Below are 19,513 nucleotides of genomic sequence, written 5' to 3' on the forward strand. Positions count from 1 at the left end.
TGGTAGGGTGACCAGATGAGATGAAGAAAATATTGGGACACATGGGACAGGCATGTTGGCGGAGCGAAAAAAAACCAAAAAAACCTGAGTGCTGCCGGCGGAGCAAAATATTGGGACACGAGACAACCACCCAAATATCAGGACGGCCTCGATTTTATCCGGACGTCTGGTCACCCTATCTCCTGGATATGTTTGTTTACCAGATTTTAAGAGTTAGGGCTTGATCCTGAGATCAAGTTGGAGGGTTTAATTGGAGGTGCAGGTGCTCAACATATCTCTGAATCGGGCACTTTGCATCTATGTACCCAGTCTCTAGTATTTAAAGTGCCACGATAAGGCAGTAAAGATATGAGAAATACCAGGCAAACCTGAAGTGCAATATTATAAGGAAAAGGAAAGCAAGTAGGTCAGCACCCATATCACTTATGCAATAAGTGGAAAGTATTCTTTGAATGTTCACATTCCTGTCTCACAATAAATGATTTTTCCTTCCTTTCTTCCCTAGCTTGAGTTAGGCAACGTCTGTGAAGTCATGAAACTTGAATAGCAAGTTCAGCCCTATAAACTCTGAGATTCTTTTACTCTTTGAAGAAAAGAAATATAACAGTTGGGCAGAAGATACCTGCCTTACTTTAATAGCAGTTACATATGATGTCTGAAGCAGTATTTGTATTTAAATTGAGGTTGGTTTCTTTTATAATCAGAGAGATCTTTTTTGAGAATGTCCAGGACTTGCCCTATAAAGCTGTGACTTAAATAGTTATGGGATCCTTCCAGATACATTAGAGTTTTTCTGATAATACTTAGAAATCACTGAGATATCGCATATGATTTTCAATTGCCTAAAGCAGATTAACTGCATTGATTGCAGTCCTGGAACAAACTCTCTTCTCTGATCTGTTTGGCCAATCTTGATTCATTTCATTACATTCATGGAACAGCTATTGGCCTCCTGTGTTCCCACTGGTCGCTGAGCAGGGCCAAGAGTAGACCTTTGCCCTTTTGGCGACAGAATGGATGTATGGCTCTTTATTGATACGTTTTACTAGAAACGATTTGCCAATTGATACTGAAGTATTGAGGGTCAGATTCTCCGCTGCCATTGCTGTGCACTTGACGCACTGGGTGGGGTGTGTGAAGTGCCTTTTGCACTGTCCCAATCTGGGGTTTTTCTGCAGTGGGCAGGGCCGGCTCCAGGCACCAACCCCGCAAGCAGCTGCTTGGGGCGGCAAACGGTGAGGGGCGGCACGTCCATGTCTTCGGCGGCAATTCGGCGGCAGGTCCCTTACTACTTCTTGGAGCGAAGGACCAGCCGCGAATTGCTGAAGTCTGAAGCAGCGGCGGTAGAGCTGCAGATCGCGATCGCGGCAGGGGGGGGTTGTTTTGTTTTTCTTTTTGCTACTTGAGCCAGAAAAAACCCTGGAGCCAGCCCTAGCAGTGGACTGGTGCCCAACACAGGTGTTCTAACATACACCAGCTGCCAACAGCTCGAAAGGCCTGTTACAACTATGTGAGGAAGGGAAAGCCCCAGTCATGCCCATCCGGCTGAGAGCCAAGGAAGCATAGGCGTCCCTACAGCAGCTCCTGTACTTTCTCAGAATCCCCCTACACAGGGAGTATCCTCTGGGAGGCCAGGCCCACAAGGTTTAGAGTTGCTTGGCACTGGTGGAGCAATGCAAAGTGGCTGGAGCATGGGGTGGAATTGAGACCTAGGAGTTCACAAGAAAACCAATGTTGTTTCATTCTTGGTAGTGGGTGTTTATTGTTCATTTGCAAAAAGCTTTCTTGAGCATTGGTTTTGTCTATGCAGTGGTGAATAGGGGAGAAGAGACAACCTCCATATTCAGAGTGGTCCATGTTATGCAGAAACCCAGCTCTAGAAGAAGACGAAAACTTCAGGGAAATAAAGCACAGAAATGAAGTACTGGCAATGAATAAACTAATCACTGTGATTCATGGAAGTGGACCCTTAAGCACAGTTTGTTTCAACTCATCATGTGTTTTTGCTGTAAGCATGCATACATTAAAGAATCAGAGAGTTTATTTTATCTCACAGTTTGATGTCAAGTAATTTTGCAACAAGATTATAGGAAGGAGAATCAGGATTTAGCATTTTTCTGTGAAGAGATGCCCTAAAAGTAGTAAGAAAAGTCACACATACCTAAACTTGGTTCAGGAAGGAAGCAGGCAGCATACAAATCAATGGCCAGTTCCTAAGAGATACTGAGAGCACCTGTCACTCCCTCTAAAATTAAGGATCCTTTTGGGGTCAGGCCATAAGTAATTAAAGGTGTAGCTGGCTGAAAGAACAGGCAAAAGAATCCATGCAGCCCTATCCTAGAGCTTTCAATAATGCCCTAGAGTGGGTGCCATTTAAAAAGGTCTCTCACTTGGAAAGGTTCATCTGAATTAATAGAATTCCCTAATTCAGAGTTAGGGGATATCTGACATTTCCAGATTGGTGTAATCAATGAAGTGTGCCCACAGTGTGATTATGAAAGTAATTATGCCAGGATTTCTTGGAAGAACAAAACAGCACCACAAATTAAGAACATGCATCTGAATCAAAGATATGTTCATCATTACCACTCCTGAGCTGTGAGCTCAACCACCTGGAAGAATGCTTGCTACTTGCTGTCTGGTCACCCTATTGCTGAGGAGATGTCAAACAGAGGTTCTGACTACCTGTCGTCATTTTGTCCAAGAGTAGAGGATTTAAAACTTGGTATTATGGCCTAAGCTGTAACTTGAGAATTTACTGAATTCTATCTAAATTCTACTCAAGCTTTAACTAGATGTTTATCACCTCTTTGATTAAACATCTGTGCATACCGATCTCCGGTTGTATGTTGTGCTGTACTGTGTTCTATACTGAGTAGCTGCATTTCAATAATAGGTAAAATGCAGTCATTTAGAGGGAAGTACCTTAGAGCTGAGGTCCTTCTGAATGAAAAGTGCTAAGTAATTGTAAGTAACTTCCTATTTTCTTCTCCTTACAGTCAGTAGCTTTAAATAGAAGGCATCCCCATTGCAAATACAGATTTAGTCTGCAAAGGAATCCAATGTCATGTCTGTTGATATAAATTCTGTGATTGCAAGTAAGATGGCAAATGCTTGCATAGATAATGAGTTATTTTTCTGGCAATGAAATAATAATTGTAGTAGAGGGAAAGCTTTTTAATGGAATAATCAAGGGGGTAAATATTATCAAATTAATTCTCATAGTAAAATCACATGCCTAGATGGGAAATTCTGCTTCCTGACTCCGAGTCGCTAATCAATAAATATCAGAGGTGACAAGTAATTGATCATTAAGCAGCCAAAATACAATGCATGTGCCTAACTTTATACAGTCTGAATAGCCTCAACGACTTCAATGGGATTACTCATGGCATGAAATCTTGGCTGCACTGAATTTTGCCGCTGACTTGAGTGGAGTCAGGGTTTCACCCATAGTGTACAAACTTTAGCTTGTGCCTAAGTCTTCCCAGGATCAGGGCCTAAATAGGCAGTTTATTTTAAGAGATTATGTTGATTTTATTCCAATCCATGAAACTAGGGTGACCAGATGTCCCAATTTTATAGGGACAGTCCCAATATTTGGGGCTTTGTCTTATATAGGCGCCTATTCCCCCCCCACCCCGTCTCGATTTTTCACACTTGCTGTCTGATCACCCTACATGAAACAGGTTGAAACCATGCGTGTGAACTGAATGGCGCAGGGAGTTTATCAAAGGAATGGTCTGCTTGTAAACTCAGTATGAATAATATCATCTTGACCAGAAGGGAAATGGAAAGACACTCTTTCACTGTTCTAACTTATGCAATCAGCTTCTGGAGAAAAATGGTGATGTGAGGTTTAAAATCTGAACCTCCAATGTGAGAATTTCAAAGAGACCTCAAATAACAGAAGAAGCTTTCATGCTCCCTAGATCGGAAAGGAGCAAAGTCAGAAGATGCTGTTCATGAGACTCTGCATCATTGTGATTGGTCCCTAAAGGGGACTGTTTATATTTCCTGCCAATGCTATCTCTAACAACACTTCCAGATAGGCTATAAATCAGTGGTTCTCATACTTTTGTATTGATGACCCCTTTCACACAGCAAGCCTCTGAGGGCGACCTCCCCCCTTTATAAATTAAAATCAGGGATTTTAAATTTAATTTAAATGTAATGTGGGTATGGGGCTGACAGCCCAAGCCCCATCAGGCACAGGGCTGACAACTTGTGACCCCCGGGTAATAACCTCATGACCCCCTGAGGGGTTGTGACCCCCAGCTTGAGAACGCCTGCATAAATCAAGGCAGTACGTAAGAATGCCATTACATTTAAGTTTGTTGATTTTACTTTGTTTTTCTGTTGTGTGTGTTAAATCTTGTTCTAGCATAAAATCTGTTGTTTAATTCTAGTAGACCAGGGGTGGCCAACATGAGCCTGAGAAGGAGACAGAATTTACTAATGTACGTTGCCAAAGAGCCACAGTGATACGTCAGCAGCCCCCAATTACCTCCTCTCCACCTCCACTCCCAGCACCTCCCACTCACCGCCTGCCCCATCGATCAGCACCTCCCCCTCCATCCCCGCACCTCCCAATCAGCTGTTTTGTGGTGGGCAGGAGGCTCTGGGAAGGAAAGGGCACTGCAGGCTGAGGGGAGGGGGCAGGAAGGGGTGGAGTGGGGGCAGGGCCTGTGGCAGAGCCAGGGGTTGAGCAGTGAGCACCCCTGGCATATTGGAAAGTTGGTGCCTGTAGCTCCAGCCCCGGAGTTGGTGCCTATACAAGGAGCCACATATTAACTTCTGAAGAGCTGCATGTGGCTCCGGAGCCACAGATACTCCCTGAGCTAGTATCTATAATTCTAGTATGTTTGCCATGCATGTGATTTCCATGGCAGAAAACATGATTTATAATGTCTTTTTCCTCTTTTGTAAGTCATGGTCTTTATCACTCTGAATAAACTCCCTGCATTGTTACAAATGTGGCTGTGTATATGGCCAGCTTAGTAGCATATGGAGATTTTGCTATTACAGTACTAGGTTAAATATTACATGGCTTGGAACAATTTCTGGTGCAAAATAAGATATTTGACTTTTCATATTTTGAATAGCAATTTAATATTAGCTAAAATAATAGTGTGCCATGGCTTTTTTGGCTGATCACTAAAATTATTACTTCATTTTTTGCCATGACAGTCACTTTAATTGTAAGTCACCTGTCTAATTTACATTTACTCTGTCCATCACATGAGACACATCACTGAATGAAACATGTCTTTATTTCAGTTAAAAATACATGTTGGTTTGTTCATGGGAGGAAAAGAGTGGAGCCTTTCACCTGTGCCCTGAACTTTCTGTATTCTACTAGATCTTTTGTAGCAAACAGAACGCATATGCCGCGGTCAGCAGAAAGTACCAGCTGGCTGCTAGTTGAGGTGCAGGGTGCTTTTTCTCCAAAGAGCTTCACCATGAATTCCATAGCATGTTACCGCAGCTGCAAGTGAAGAATCCTGTCCTGGCAGTCAGGATTCCAGGAGCAGAGGACACAGCAGGCAGCGTGCTTTCTTTTATCATCCGTTTCCAGGGCAGGATTTAGTTTTTACATCCAGATTTTGTCATGTCCTCAGACTGCGAACTCCTTGGAGCTGGTACCTTAGGCACTTTGCAAACACCTATCATACAGTGGGTGCTTCCACAAATAAATGATAAAATGATGTGCATTTACAAAGGGAATGCTTGCCAATTTAGGTGCACAAATGCCCCTATCTGGGTACACAAATCTGGGTATGTGCATGAATGGTGCACTCTTTTGAGGATTTGATTCAGAATGTTTAATTACTATGGTGCGTGAACAGTAAAACTAGTCTACAAATTCAATATTTCTTCCTGGCATCAATGCATTCAGTTTGTAAATTCTCTTTTGCACTGACATATGTTTTACAGCATTACCCACCTTGATGCTCACTGGTTTAAGTAAATCCCTTGGGAATGTTCACAGATGCAGTTGGAGTGGAACTCATCCCTGTGCAAGCACACAGGCCAGATGCATCCTTAGCCTAGTTGGGTGTTGCCAGGGGCCAATTTGGCAGACTACAGCAGTCTTACTGACTATGCTCATTTTATGCCACTATGACACTGAAGTGGTACAGAGGGGCCCCAATACCCACCCCAGCCACTCGCCTATCTACACCTGACCCATCCTGTAATGCCCCAATGCCAGGGCTTTCTGTAGGGTCGTGTGCCAAACTGGGCTTGCAGCTACTTTGTTGCTGCATTAGCCTGCCCATGACACAGGGGTAAATAGTCCAAAGGCTTGTGCACCTTCTAAGTCCTCAAACGGGTCTTAAATGGAATGTAAGTGCCACCTAGGCGGAATGCTGGCCCTCTGAACAAGAGTGAATTTCACCCTTAGTGTTTACTAGGGAGGTAAAAATGTATTTGCTGTAGTATTCTTGGAGCTGAGCTGACTAAGGAGAATGTAGGGAGAGGAAGTAGAACTCTTGTTAATCTCTTCTGATTTTTAAAGCAAGGGAACATGACCTAATGATTAAAAACATGTCATACGATGTCTAAAAATCAATCACAAAAACTAAAGGAAAGGTTGTATTATGAAAAACCTGTTGGCTCCACATTCTGCAAATGTGTAACACTCAAACGCTGTGTGTAGTTCTTCACGTGTCTTTTATGTGAATTCCTCTTATGCTTAGTCATCTTACCAGACCCCCGCTGTCAGGCATGCATGCTACCATTCAAGTCCATTGCTAAGCAGGGCAAACTGTCACCCATTGCACACTCGCCTCTACGGCTGAAAAACACGTTGCTAGGCAGGTTCAATAAATAGCAAGGATTTGCATACATTTTTCAGGCATTTCTTGAATCGGTCAAAACAGCACAATTTTACAGAAATAATTCCAGTTTTACAGTGTAGCATGTGGAAGAAACATTGTGGGTCAAAATATAGACCCTTTCTGACAACTCTACGGCACCCAACAAGTATGACTCATACTGCTACTGATGTTTTTTTAAATGGATTTATTAATGTCTGTCCTCCTTTTACTGCTGCTGTGTGCTTGTTTATATTATAGTTTGAGTACCCAAATCTATGCTAGGTAGATCACAGAAACAAGGAAAGATACATTCCCTGCCCTGAACACTTTACAGATCTAAAACCCTGAGTCTGAAAAGACCCTTCCATATGCATTAACTTTTACACAACATTGAGTAATCTCATTGACTATTTGGGGTCTAGTAGATGGACTGCCAGACTGGGAGGCAGGGATTAGGGTTCTGTTTGCAGTTCTTCTGTGCTTCAGTTTCCTCTAACACCCTTTATCTGTCTATCTAGACTGTGGAGAGACAGGGTGGGTGAGGCAATATCTTTCATTGGACCAACTTCTGTTGGGGAGAGAGAGAAGCTTTTGAGCTTACACAGAGCTCTTCTTCAGGTCTGGAAAGGTACTTCCAGCGTCAAAGCAAAATGCAAGCTGGAACAGATTGTTTAGTATAAGTAGCTAACACATATTCTAAGGGACCATAGTGATCCACACAATAGGGCTTCTTGGCACTACTGGAACACAAATCAACTATGATAATAATCACAGTGCATGAAGTCCGGCACATACATAAGTCTTTGCAGGATCAGGACCTACGCCTCCGATCCTGCAAGCAAATCTGGGCAGGTGCCGCATGAAGCTGTCTGCAGGACTCTGGTCTAACTTGAGATCTCATGCAGCAAGTATGGGTCACAAGAAGCTACAAAGAGGTAGGGGAGAGGCAGGAGAAGAGATCTAATAATGAGATCAAATGGTTGCTCAGTGAGGCACTTCTCCTTAAAAGGGATATTGAGCACAGTGCTACACAGTGCAGGCATAAAAGGGCCATATAGGTGGATTCCTTTGCAGGCTTGGGACTGAAGGCAAGTACACATCTTATACACATGGCTGCATAGTTAGGGTTTCGATTAAAAGCTTTAATCCACTTTTTGTAGGTGATACAGTAATTTCTTTCACTGAGTAGTAAGTAGAATGAACGGTATATATAGAAAAGGAGCTATTGGTCTTGTGCAGTGTCCATACCTATTACAACCTGCCCAAAACACTTCTAAAACAACACTATTTCAGATGTAGAAAATAACCTCCTATTTGTTTAAGCTAAATCCTTCAAGCCAAATGAAACTTGCAAAGTTCCCAGAATTACAAAAGACAAAGGTCAGATTTTCACTTAGGAATATTTCACCTACAACACACAGAACATAAAATAGCATGTTTTGAGAGATGAAGAGAACTGCTTCAGAAACAATCTGCAGACCTTTAACAGAACCGTATTTCTGAAAAGAGAGAAAATGCAGCCCCTGGGAAATCCCTTTTTGACATATGTTTCTTATGTTCAAACATATTAATGGGCCTGCTATGCTATGAGTCATCCAGCACAAGAGTTACATGTGTATCTTTAAATACACTGAAAGTAGCTGAAGGCATATATGAAGCTGCAGAGTGGTTATCTATTAAGAATCACAACAAATACCTGCATTCATTGAATTGTAGACTTTCCTGATGGAAAAGACCTCATCTAGTTTATTTGCATCATTTTGTTAAAACAGATTAGCAGAGTAGAATCTGGATTGTTACACTAATTGAACATACAATTTAGTAGATGAGAGGCCCATTGTGCTGCTATCCAAGTCTCAGTGCTGTATTACAGAGAATTTGTGTGTATGCAAATAGCACATTTTAGTTTTTCTTCCTCCTGAAGAATTCTGTCAAAACTAGAGCTGGCTGAATTATCTGTAGGGAACATTTGTTGGCCGTGTTGCTCTTTTTTCCATTTGCAAATAATCTGTGAGCTCTTCCTGCTTTCTGCCAATCGATTTGTTATTAATTTGGAGCCACCATTTTCAGCCGCCCGGTGGTTTGCAATCTGTTCAGTCTGACTCTGCAATTCACTGGGTATGATCGGTCACCTAAGTCACAAGGTACTATTTCTTCTACCTGACAGGATCATTGAAACTTTTTTAAATAGAAGTATGACAAATAGTGAATATTTTTGGTCTTACGCAAAGACACATGTTCACTGTAAATACTGGTAAACATATGAAACACCCATTCTACAATAAGTTCAAATGAATATTTGCAAACAGTGAATAACAAAGGCAGGGGACGCTAATATAGTTACAATGAATAGAGAGGGACATGTACTACATGATACTGTGTATAGCTATGATCACAGATCCACACTGGCTGGGTTAGCCTTTTTTTACTATCCCACCTATGCACTAATTCTCAGTGTTGCACAGCTGGGTTATCAATGCAAAAAAATAAAAATGAAAATCCTTGCCTCCGATATACTGAATGGGTCGAGAAAGCCATTAATGGGGGGAAAGAAAACAGAGATAGCTGAGGGAGGCAGAAGGAAAAAGTGACAATTCTCTACTTCCTGCATGGGTCTCCACCCTTGGTGAAGCTTATCACAGGGCTATTTGTGTCTGTTGTGGAGAGGGTGTTTGTGCGTGTCCTGTCCATCTCTTGTGCATCCACTCTGAAGAGGAACTCAGCTGTGTCCATTGGTCCATTTTTAGGGAAATCTCTGTATATCTTTTATTTTGTTAGAGCAGTTTTAGGAAAGCTGGACTTGGGGGGGGGGGTCTTTCTGCTTTGTGGCCCCATTAGGCCTTTCTTTCCTTTAAGTTCTGTTCAGCCTCGTCCACTTGGTTGCAGGACCCCGTCTTTCATTGTGCTTCAGGATAACACAAACCAAATCCACCAGCATCAAGCTATGTCCCTCCTGTCATGTTATATCTGCAGTAGACAAACCCACTCAGCACCTGTTCTGCCCCTGGGAGAAAGGCCCTGAGGGTTGGGCTTTCTCCAAATAAACATGATCTCAAGAAAGCTGTTTCAAACGCCACCTGTTGGAGGCAGAGATGCAGGTCTCATCTCCCAGTAGCAAGTGGCCAACGACTGAGTAACAGCAAGGTCTCAGTTCCAGTCCGCCAAGTCCAACACTACCAGCCAAGTGCGTTCCATGTCTGCTGAAGCTTGGATATTGAAGAACAAAATGATTGATGGCCACTGCATAAGCATTTGAAATTTCTGGCAGTTTCTCAGCTGCATAAAGTGCTGGTAGAGAAAATGTTAATGCCACCTTTAGGGACACGTTTTCAAAAAGAGTGGTTTCCATGCAACTTTGTAACACATAATCCAGTTTTGCCTCCATATCTATCTATTTGTGCCTCTAACTACCAGACTTGGACTCATAATCAGGTAGTAAGGGGTCATGTATTTAGACTTGCGCTTACACATTCGTTGTGTGGGCACAATTTTTGTATGTAAAGATCAAACCTTTAAAAAATGGAAGATCAGGTCTCAGTCTGTATCAAAAGTTTTCTATAATCGACTTGTTGCTGCATTCTGAACTTTGGTATGAAAAATATCAGTGCTGCATGGAATGCCACAGTGATGTAAGAAAACAATACTGTAATCCCTAGTTTAACACATTGCCATATATATTGCCACCACTTTAAATGCCTCGCTGCCCGCATTGTAGGAATGTGAGAGGAGAGCCATGTCACCTGCATGCCTTACTGCTAAATTATGTCTGAACTGCATGCAAAGCCACATTGCATACAATGTTGCTAGGTAACACAGCAGAATCCTATGCAATGCAGCTCGGTGCAGTGCTGGAGCTTTACACATGCAACATTAGTTTGTGCAGGGGAGAGTGTCATGCAAGGGGTGATTCCAAGGTGTGAAGGGGATGGTCTTATGCTAAGGACAGTGTCCAATGATTTAGGAGATCTGGATTCAATTCACAGTTCCTTGCCTACAGCCTTTCTGCATGTGTTTGGGCAAGTCACTTGATCTCTCTGTAGATACCCCATTAAAATGGGATTAATAACATTGCCCTGCCTCACCAGAGTTTTGTGAGGATAAATCCATTAATGTTTGAAAAGCTCTCAGATGGGGGGGGCGGGGGCTTGGACACACAATTATATACATTGCTAGAGTGTGACAGATCAGAGCCTCTGGCAATGCCCAGCTGCATGCACTGCTGGGGTCTGATAAGGAATTGCATTCACTGGTGGAGTGGGACACAAGGCTGCACACAAACCCTGCTGCATGCACTGCTGGAAGGTAACACATATTTGCATGCACCCTGACTGCATGCATTGCTGGAGGGTGACACAGAGCTGTGCGCACACCTCCCCTTCGCCCCCACCCCCGCATATATTGCTGGAGTTTGACACACCAGAGCTGCGCGCGCGCGCACACACACACACACACACACACACCGTTGCATGCACTGCTGTGTGATACACGAGAGCCGCTTTCGCCCATCCCAGTCATCCCGTGTCTTCTGAATGAGGTGGGACCACCAATGAGAGCGGCCCTCGCTCCTCTGGCCCCTGCCCACTTCCCTTTGCGTCAAGGGAACTTTTAAGATCTCCAACTCCGGCCTTTGGCAGCGGCTGTGGAAAAAGCTCCAGGCTGCTGCTGGAGGCAGGCGCGGGGGGAGGCCGGGCGAGGGCAGGGGGGATGTGCCATCCTCGCCATTGCACAACCCTGCCCTGTTGACAGATAACCTGCGAGTGAGTGTGCGGGGTGAGTCACGCCGGGAGGGCACAGCCCGGGCTGGCTGCGCTGCGCTCGCTGCACACACACGCCGAGCCGGAGGCGAGAGGCACCGACCTGCCCCGCTCGGCTCTGGGGGACGCGCCGCGGAGCTCTTCACTGCGGCAGCAGCTCCCGCCGCCCGCCGCGGAGACCCGCCGTGGGGGCCCCCCCTACCTTATATGTGCCTGGGGCGCTCCCCAGCCCGGGGACAGCCCGCTGGGAAGCCGCTCGCAGCCGCCCTCTGCCCGCCCGGCTGGGAGCGCCCCCCGCCTCTCCGTCTCCATGAGCCGCAAGACGCAGCCCCGCCGCCCGGGACTCCTGCTGCCCGCCGCCCGGTGCCGGAGCGCCCCCTCCAAGCGGCTGCTGCTGCAGGACGGCTCCAGCGAGGACGCCCCAGCGGCCAAGTGCCCCCGGCTCTCCGAGTGCCCCAGCAGCCCCCAGGACTGTCTCAGCGCGCCGGGCTCCCCGTGCGCCCCAGCCTCGCCGGGCGGCGGCCCCTCGCCGGGCAGCGCCCAGAGCCCCAGCCTCATTTCCGGCTACCTGCTGCTGCCCCTGGCCGACAGGGAGCATGTGTCCCGGGCGGTCAACATCCACACGGGCCAGGAGCTGCGCTGCAAGGTAAGCGCCAGGCGCCCGCTGCCCCCGGGGGATCCGCCTGCTGGGGAGGGGGGCTTGGAGACCCGCTGCTATTCCCTCGCCCAGCGTGGACACCGCAGGCTTTGGGCTCCCCCTTAGGTGCTGGAGCCAAGGGGGCGGGGGTTGCTGCACCCCGGGCTTGAAGGGGTTTGCATCACATACAGGGTTTGCAGTTTGGTTCAGTGGCTCTCAGCATCCCCACTATACACAGTGTTCTGCCGCCACCGCCCTCCCATTGATCTGACCCGGCCGCGGAGCCCCCTGGGCTGGGGAGGCGGTGGCAGGCAGGGACTGGCCCAGCCGAGCGCTTAGGTCTGTTATAGCGGTGCCAGGCTGGGGTGCAGGTTGGAGGTCTGGTGAGTTTCGAGCCGGGCTTCGCCGATGAGAAAAGTTCGATCTGTTGTTTAAGTGGAGCTGCCTAAATCCGCACTTAGGCGATACCGGGCTCCCCACCAGAGAGACCAGACAGCAAATGTGAAAAATCGGGACAAGGGGTGGCGAGTAATAGGAGCCTATATAAGAAAAAGACCCCAAAATTGAGACTGACCCTATACAATTGGGACATCTGGTCACCCTACTCCCGACTCAGATCTCATTGGATTACAGTAACTGTCGCTATAGTTAGTAGATGTGGAGAGGACTGTGGCTTGTAAGGTGAGAAATAAAAAGATCAGAAGCAGACACAGATTCAGGAGAAACAACAGTCTTCCATGCAAATGCTCTGGATTAAAAGAGAGGGCCAAATAGAGCCCCATCAGCGCTGCTCCCTCCCTCTGTCCCCTGCTGACAATGACACACAGCAGAATTGTTCCTGACTAACCCTGCTTGCAGAGTTTTCCATGAAATGTCAACAGGGCTTTTAAAGAACACACTATGCTTGTCTGTTCTCTTGGACCTATTTCTGAATGGGGGAGCTGCTGACTCTGAGTTTACTGCTGCCACCTGCTGCCTGGCTCTAATGATGATCAGGAGTGTTTTCTAATCCTTCCTTGTCCTAAAGGCATCTTTGGGACAAGGGGGGAGGTTTTAATGACTGTAATATTGGGTAATGAAGGAAGAGAAGTGGGAATTGTAAGTTGTGTATCCAAGTTTCTCCACGGAGATATCAAATGAATAGAAGTGATGACATTCCATGTGTATCACTGATTCCAGTCAGGCCTAGGATGTGAGTAACATTTAACCAAGCTTACCAGTCATCCAGAGAACACTGTCAGATCCTTACAAAACATCTGCCTGCCTGCCATTCCCTGAATTAGACATCCGTGGGTTCAATCGCAGTTTGCATGCTAGAACTTTACAGTGTAACCATGATCACCCTTGTGTGAAACCTCAGAGTAACTGAAAGGCAAAAACATCAATTGTTCTTAAAGTTTTCTTCTCCTTCAGATTAGCAATATCTGAATATTTTTGGAAGGTGTCTCCAAAGCGGCTTTTAACATAGTTGATATTGAGGGCTGGCTCCCATCGAGTTGTCTCAGCATTGTCCATGGAAATTTGTTGTATTGTAGACCAGCTTTAGCACTCCTGGTAATGGAGATCCTTTTTTTAAATTTCGTCTTTACAGGTGTTCCCTCTCAAACACTACCAGGAGAAAATTCGACTTTATGTTCAGCTGCCATCTCATAAAAATATCACTGGGGTAGTGGAAGTGATTCTGGGGGACACCAAGGCCTATGTCTTCCTTGAGAAGGACTTTGGGGACATGCACTCCTATGTGAGGAGCTGTAAAAGGCTGCGAGAAGAGGAGGCTGCCAAGCTGTTCAAGCAGATCGTCTCAGCTGTAGCCCACTGCCACCAATCAGCCATTGTGCTGGGTGATCTCAAGCTCAGGAAATTTGTCTTTTCTACTGAAGAAAGGTAAGCGATGCTCACTGAGTGGCCTTTGTGAAGGTGGCGGGGAGGAATAGCCCTTCTAGAGGAGAACTCTATCAAAGTGAATCAAAGTTCTGCAAAACCTTCCAAGCGGACTAGAGGAAAGGCAGCTTTTTGGGGGGGAAAACACTGTAGAGAAGTGAAATAGGGTTCTAAACCAGCTATCCCTGCAAATTGTCCTGTGCACAACTGTGTGTGTGTGTTTCTGCATGCGCACGCTTAACATGTCATGGCTCTGATTTGTAAATACTTATTTTTCCTCTGAGTTTGACTGTGTACAACTTACCTCACATAGGTTCCTGTCTGATTCAGCAGCTGCTCAGATTAAACTGTTTGGTGTACAAACAGATAATGATGTGAGAACTTATTATCTCCAGACGTCAAAATACACTGCATTTGAACATCAGATTCAAAGTAAAATGAGAAAAAGGCGCAGACAGTGAATGAAACGAGGCTGGGGCATGATAAAACAAAGGGAAAACAACGTTGACTTAAAAACAAAAGTGTAATTAATCTAGGCTGCAATACTGTAATTAGATCTTTGCAGATGGACTCTTGTCCCTTTACAAAGCTCCATTGAAACCAGTGCAGGGATCTACCAGCACAGATCTCATAGCAGGATGAGGGCCTCAGTGTTCAATTTCTTTTGCAGAAAGGACCTGTAAAATCGCATTTCCGTCACTTTGTTAGTATAGTTGGAGTCGATCTACTCCAAGTTACACTTACAGTGCAAGTAGAAGCTTTGATCTCTCCTCCTCTATAGAGGACAGGCTCCCTATTTTAAGACCTAAGTGCCACATAATGTGGTGTACTTTGCATGTGGTCAGAGCCCTGAATTCCCCCCCCCCCCCCCAACACACACACACACAGAAAGAAATGAAGGGGTTAAAATGGGGTAAATAATGTTGCATCTTGAAGGAGGTTTACATCTTGTGTTGAGAACCCAAATGTTAAATGAGCTCCTTGTAGTATGCACGGCTTAAAGATACACTGTCTAGTCAAATTTAGCCCAGAGTATAGGCTTTGTAAAAACTAGATTTATAAAATCTAGGTTGGTAGAACTATTTCTGATTTTTTTTTTAATTATTCGGATAGAAGAAAAAATGTTTAAGCGAACATTTCTGCCCTTGTGTTGTCGCATGGCCCAATGCAAAACTGAAAGGAACTAGTTTTATTCTAGTGAAAACTGCAGTGAGTGAACAACATTAACCACGAGAAGACCGTTTTTAAAATTCTTTCACTAGTAATAACTGAGGTCCCAATAAAACATAAGAAAATTTACTTTTTTAAATAATTTTAATTTGGCTAGTATCTCTTAAGTTTGAATTTATTAATGTACAAAGCAAGATAGCTGTTCTAACACTGCCTCTCTCTTTTTAAAGCAGAAAAGATATATGTTAACCTACAAAATAGTGAGGCCCTTGAAGGAAACTGTTGCAGCTTTTCCCACCTATGATAAGATAAAACCCTCGCTGAAATGTTAGATGGCACACAGTCTTTCTAATTTGGAAATAAGCATTGCACAGGCTAATGTCATATGCGTCAAATTTGGTAACAAGAGGGTTAAGCACTGTAAGGAGACTCTTAGTCTAAGAAGCACAGGTGCAGTGTTCTAGTGCAGCAGCAGCCAATCGGAGGCCAACAGCATAGGCTGAGTCATATTTTCTGTTTACCGAACCGATGGGTATTTTACATTACGATAGGAAGTCACATTGAGGACACACTGCAGTTAATACATTCACACACCATTAAGCTGTAAGGCAGAACAAAACCATTCAAGAGCAAAGGAATGGGCTGCTCAGCTAATGTAAAACCTTTCTACTTAACCTGTGCAGTTAGGAACTAGGATAAGCCTATACCTGCAGAAGAGATGGTCATTGAAGCATGACATGTGCCGTCATCTGGAAAAAAAATATAAATGAGCAGGAGGATTAATCACCATTGTGTGTGCAGAAGGGATCTGGACTTTGAGATTTAAAAAGGCATGCTGCTGGATGGTGCGTTCTCGTGGTTAAACTGGAAATAGTAATTACACTGTAGTCAATTAACCAAGCACAGTTACAGTCCAACCTAGGTAGAATGGCACTCAGTGGTATTCCTCGATTGTGGAATTTTAACAGTATAGAGGCTATGAATAATATTATTTTCCCCACAGTATGCAGTATTGTGTGACATTGTTACTGTAGCTGGATCAGGTCTAGCCTAGCACTCACAGTTTCTCTGCTACATTTTCACAAAGTTTTTCTCCCTTTGGTCATGGTCTGGTAGGGATTGTAACAGCAGACAGCCTTGTGTGTTAAATTATCTCTGTGTTCATTATTAAAACAGTTTTGTAACTCATACATCTGTTTCTCTCTTCCTCAGGACTCAGCTGAGACTAGAAAACCTAGAAGACACTCACATCATCAAGGGGGAAGATGATGCTCTGTCAGATAAACATGGCTGCCCAGCCTATGTCAGCCCTGAGATCTTAAACACAACAGGGACCTACTCTGGAAAATCAGCTGACGTTTGGAGTTTAGGAGTAATGCTGTATACCCTCCTAGTAGGACGCTATCCCTTCCATGACTCAGACCCTAGTACTCTGTTTTCTAAAATCCGCCGTGGACAGTTCTGTATTCCTGATCATGTTTCTCCCAAAGCCAGATGCCTCATTCGTAGCCTGCTGAGACGGGAACCCTCGGAAAGACTCACTGCTCCAGAGATCTTGCGTCATCCTTGGTTTGAAGCAGTTTTGGAACCTGGATATGTAGACCAGGATATAGGAACTTCTGATCAAATTGTTCCAGAGCATCATGGAGACAGTGATGATATAAGTTCCTTCTTCTGTTAGTCCTGAAATCTCCAAAAACCTCATACAGTTCTCACACAAGGCATCTTTTTTAGGGGTTCATTTTTCCACATGACAAATGCACAACGTTCTAAAGTGTCATTATAATCAGAAAAGTGACTACATTTAAAAAACAATTAAATAAACAAGGCAAGCAACTACTTAGTCAGCGGATCCAGAGTCATATCTGCTTACTCTGTTGGCAAGTGCATACTATTAGCACTGCAGGGCCAATACAGCTGTGGAAAAGCCAGCTGGAATCCATTCTGCCTCATGCATCATCATCAACCACCCAACTGCCGGCTGATCTTTGATTGCAGAATCTTATTATTGGTGATGTAAGAGACAGACAAAAAGACGCTAGGCCTCCCCTTTCCCCCCCACAGGTATTAAGTGGAATGTGTAGCCCTGAAGATACTAAATGGGGGAAGACCAAATCTGACATGGAAATTAATGAGAGGAATCAGTAAGGAGCACCTTGTTGCCAGTTTTATAGAGTAATTTTCTGACTATAAATGCACTTTAGTGGTGGAGGGAGGTCTTGACCCATCAAGTCCAACAACCTGCTAACTTGTCAGGTAGATCCTGCTATTAGCAGGTATATTATATGAAGCTATTAAAGATCCACCCATAATTAAATGTACAGTGTTGTCTTCCTCTACTGCTTTTGGCAGATTAATCCAGTAACCTTTTAAGGAGGAGAAGATATCTGGCCTTTCAGTTGGATTTCATATAATACCATCTCCCTGAACATAAGATGCATTTTTAATTTATTTAAGCCTACCTGTGAAAAGAATATATAATTCTATGCCCTTGTAAGCTCAGAGTGCCATCACATGTCCGTGTACCAAAACACACCACCATAGGTTGGAGCACCTTGTCTTGGAAAAAAAGAGAGAAGGGTCTTGTACAGTATATGTGAACCCTTCTGTTTTCCTATTGGCTCGTTCTACAAAGCATTATCTCTTAGGTTTAAAATCCTGTACAAAAACTTGGTCTTGAAACTTAAATTCTCCAGACGTCTGTACTTGACTGTTCAGGTGTATCATATGCCTCTGGCTACGTTTGTTTTTCTTAATTTTTTTTGCATGATTATTCATAATATTTCAAATTTATGTGGATAATGAATGCATTTAAGTAATGATTACTTTCCTGGATCGAGGATAAGTAAAGCCTAGTCCTGCCTAAGATTTCTGCTTTGTTTCATGCGTATGCCTGGTTGATGATGTACACAAATATCAACTTGTATTAAAAGTGGTTCACTAAGATGACATATACACAGTTTCTAAAGTGAATTTGTTAAACGGGTAAATGACTATGCTGTACATTGACACAATGGCACAAGAATGATGCAGTTATTTTAAGGACTAACCCCTGGCAAGCTACAGTACCACCATGCATTGTGAGAATGCCATATATACCTCATGTACTGTGTACTTTGTACATATATCTTACTGTTTTCAGGGGGGAGGGAGTTGCTGTTGTTTGTGTGTCCTAATAACCAAGGTGTCGAAGAGCAGTTTAATGTGAATTATTGTTGGCAATACTAACTTGACAGAATCATGAGTATTAGAGAAGGGTGAAGTACCTCTGTTGCACTAAATCTCTCATGATTGCTTGATATTTGTATCTGTGATACAGTTTAAACCTAAAAAAAGTAAATCTGTATATATTGGTGGAAAAGCTGCCACACAAGCTAAAAACACTGTCCAACCTGTACATATGTATATATGTGGAAACCTAGATGATAAAGTCTGACTTGTAGAAAAGTTTTAATAAACCTGGTTTCATAAATGTTTGTTCTCAGTTTCATGTTTTTATATGTCTTGAGGTTAAGTTTATCTGTGTATTTAGACTTATTCATTTAAAGTATATTTTGGTCTTGCAGATACTTTAACATACAGTTGTGTGGCTGTTTGGTCACATGGGAGAAAATGCCTTCCACTTAGTGCCAAATCCAGCAGTCATCACTCAAGCGAATTTCCGTAATGGAAGCTGTGCCCGAGTAAGGACTGTGGAATATGGCTCGTACCACCTTTCTCCAAGGATTTCAAAGGCCTTTGGGGAAACAGAAATTCAGTATATCTCACAACAGCCCCATGAAATAGGTTAAGTGGTATTGGACCTATTCTTTAGATGGGGAAACTGAGGCACAGAAAGGTTTAAGGCTCAGATTTTTCAAAAGCAGCTTCTAATTTGGATGTATGTGTGTTTAGATACCCATCTGGTGAAAGAAGGATCTGAATGCCATTACCTTGCACCTTACATGGCTATTTGCATCTGCATTGCAGGCGTAAAGCACTACCGTGTCAGAAAGCTGTCGTTTTTGCACAGGTGGATATGGCTACATGAGGTGCAAACCTCTAGAAAATCAGATCTGAGCAGCTGAAATTAGGACCTGATTTTTGAAAATGTAATGTTTAATCATACCAAGTCAGCTGTCAATTAAACCAGGGAATTTTGCTTCTACTTTCTCTAGTCAATGCAGAAGATGGCTTGTGTGTCTATTAAAATGAAATGAAAATACAAATGGACATGTTTCTTGGACACAAAAGGATTAGAAATATAAATA

The 19,513-nt window shown here is 43.9% G+C and overlaps 2 protein-coding genes across 3 annotated transcripts in view; both read left to right on the plus strand.

Moving 5' to 3' along the window:
- Positions 1-19,513, plus strand: part of NSMCE2 (NSE2 SUMO ligase component of SMC5/6 complex) — a 265,984-nt gene that overhangs the window by 178,109 nt on the left and 68,362 nt on the right. The window contains exon 7 of one of the 2 annotated variants that reach the window (XM_032783338.2): positions 1,811-1,970. The exons of the other annotated variant lie outside the window; for it this stretch is intronic. Coding sequence (XP_032639229.1) covers positions 1,811-1,820 — 10 coding nt within the window. The 3' untranslated portion in view covers positions 1,821-1,970. Of the gene's footprint in view, positions 1-1,810; positions 1,971-19,513 lie in introns of those variants that run through there. 2 annotated transcript variants of the gene reach the window in all.
- On the plus strand, positions 11,587-18,735 carry TRIB1 (tribbles pseudokinase 1). The gene is made up of 3 exons (XM_032783335.2): positions 11,587-12,221; positions 13,804-14,096; positions 16,476-18,735. Exons 1-3 carry the CDS (start codon positions 11,886-11,888, stop codon positions 16,942-16,944), a joined length of 1,098 nt encoding a protein of 365 aa, XP_032639226.1. The 5' UTR covers positions 11,587-11,885; the 3' UTR covers positions 16,945-18,735.

This window comes from Chelonoidis abingdonii, chromosome 2 (genome assembly GCF_003597395.2).
Source record: "Chelonoidis abingdonii isolate Lonesome George chromosome 2, CheloAbing_2.0, whole genome shotgun sequence".
NCBI lineage: Eukaryota > Metazoa > Chordata > Testudines > Testudinidae > Chelonoidis > Chelonoidis abingdonii.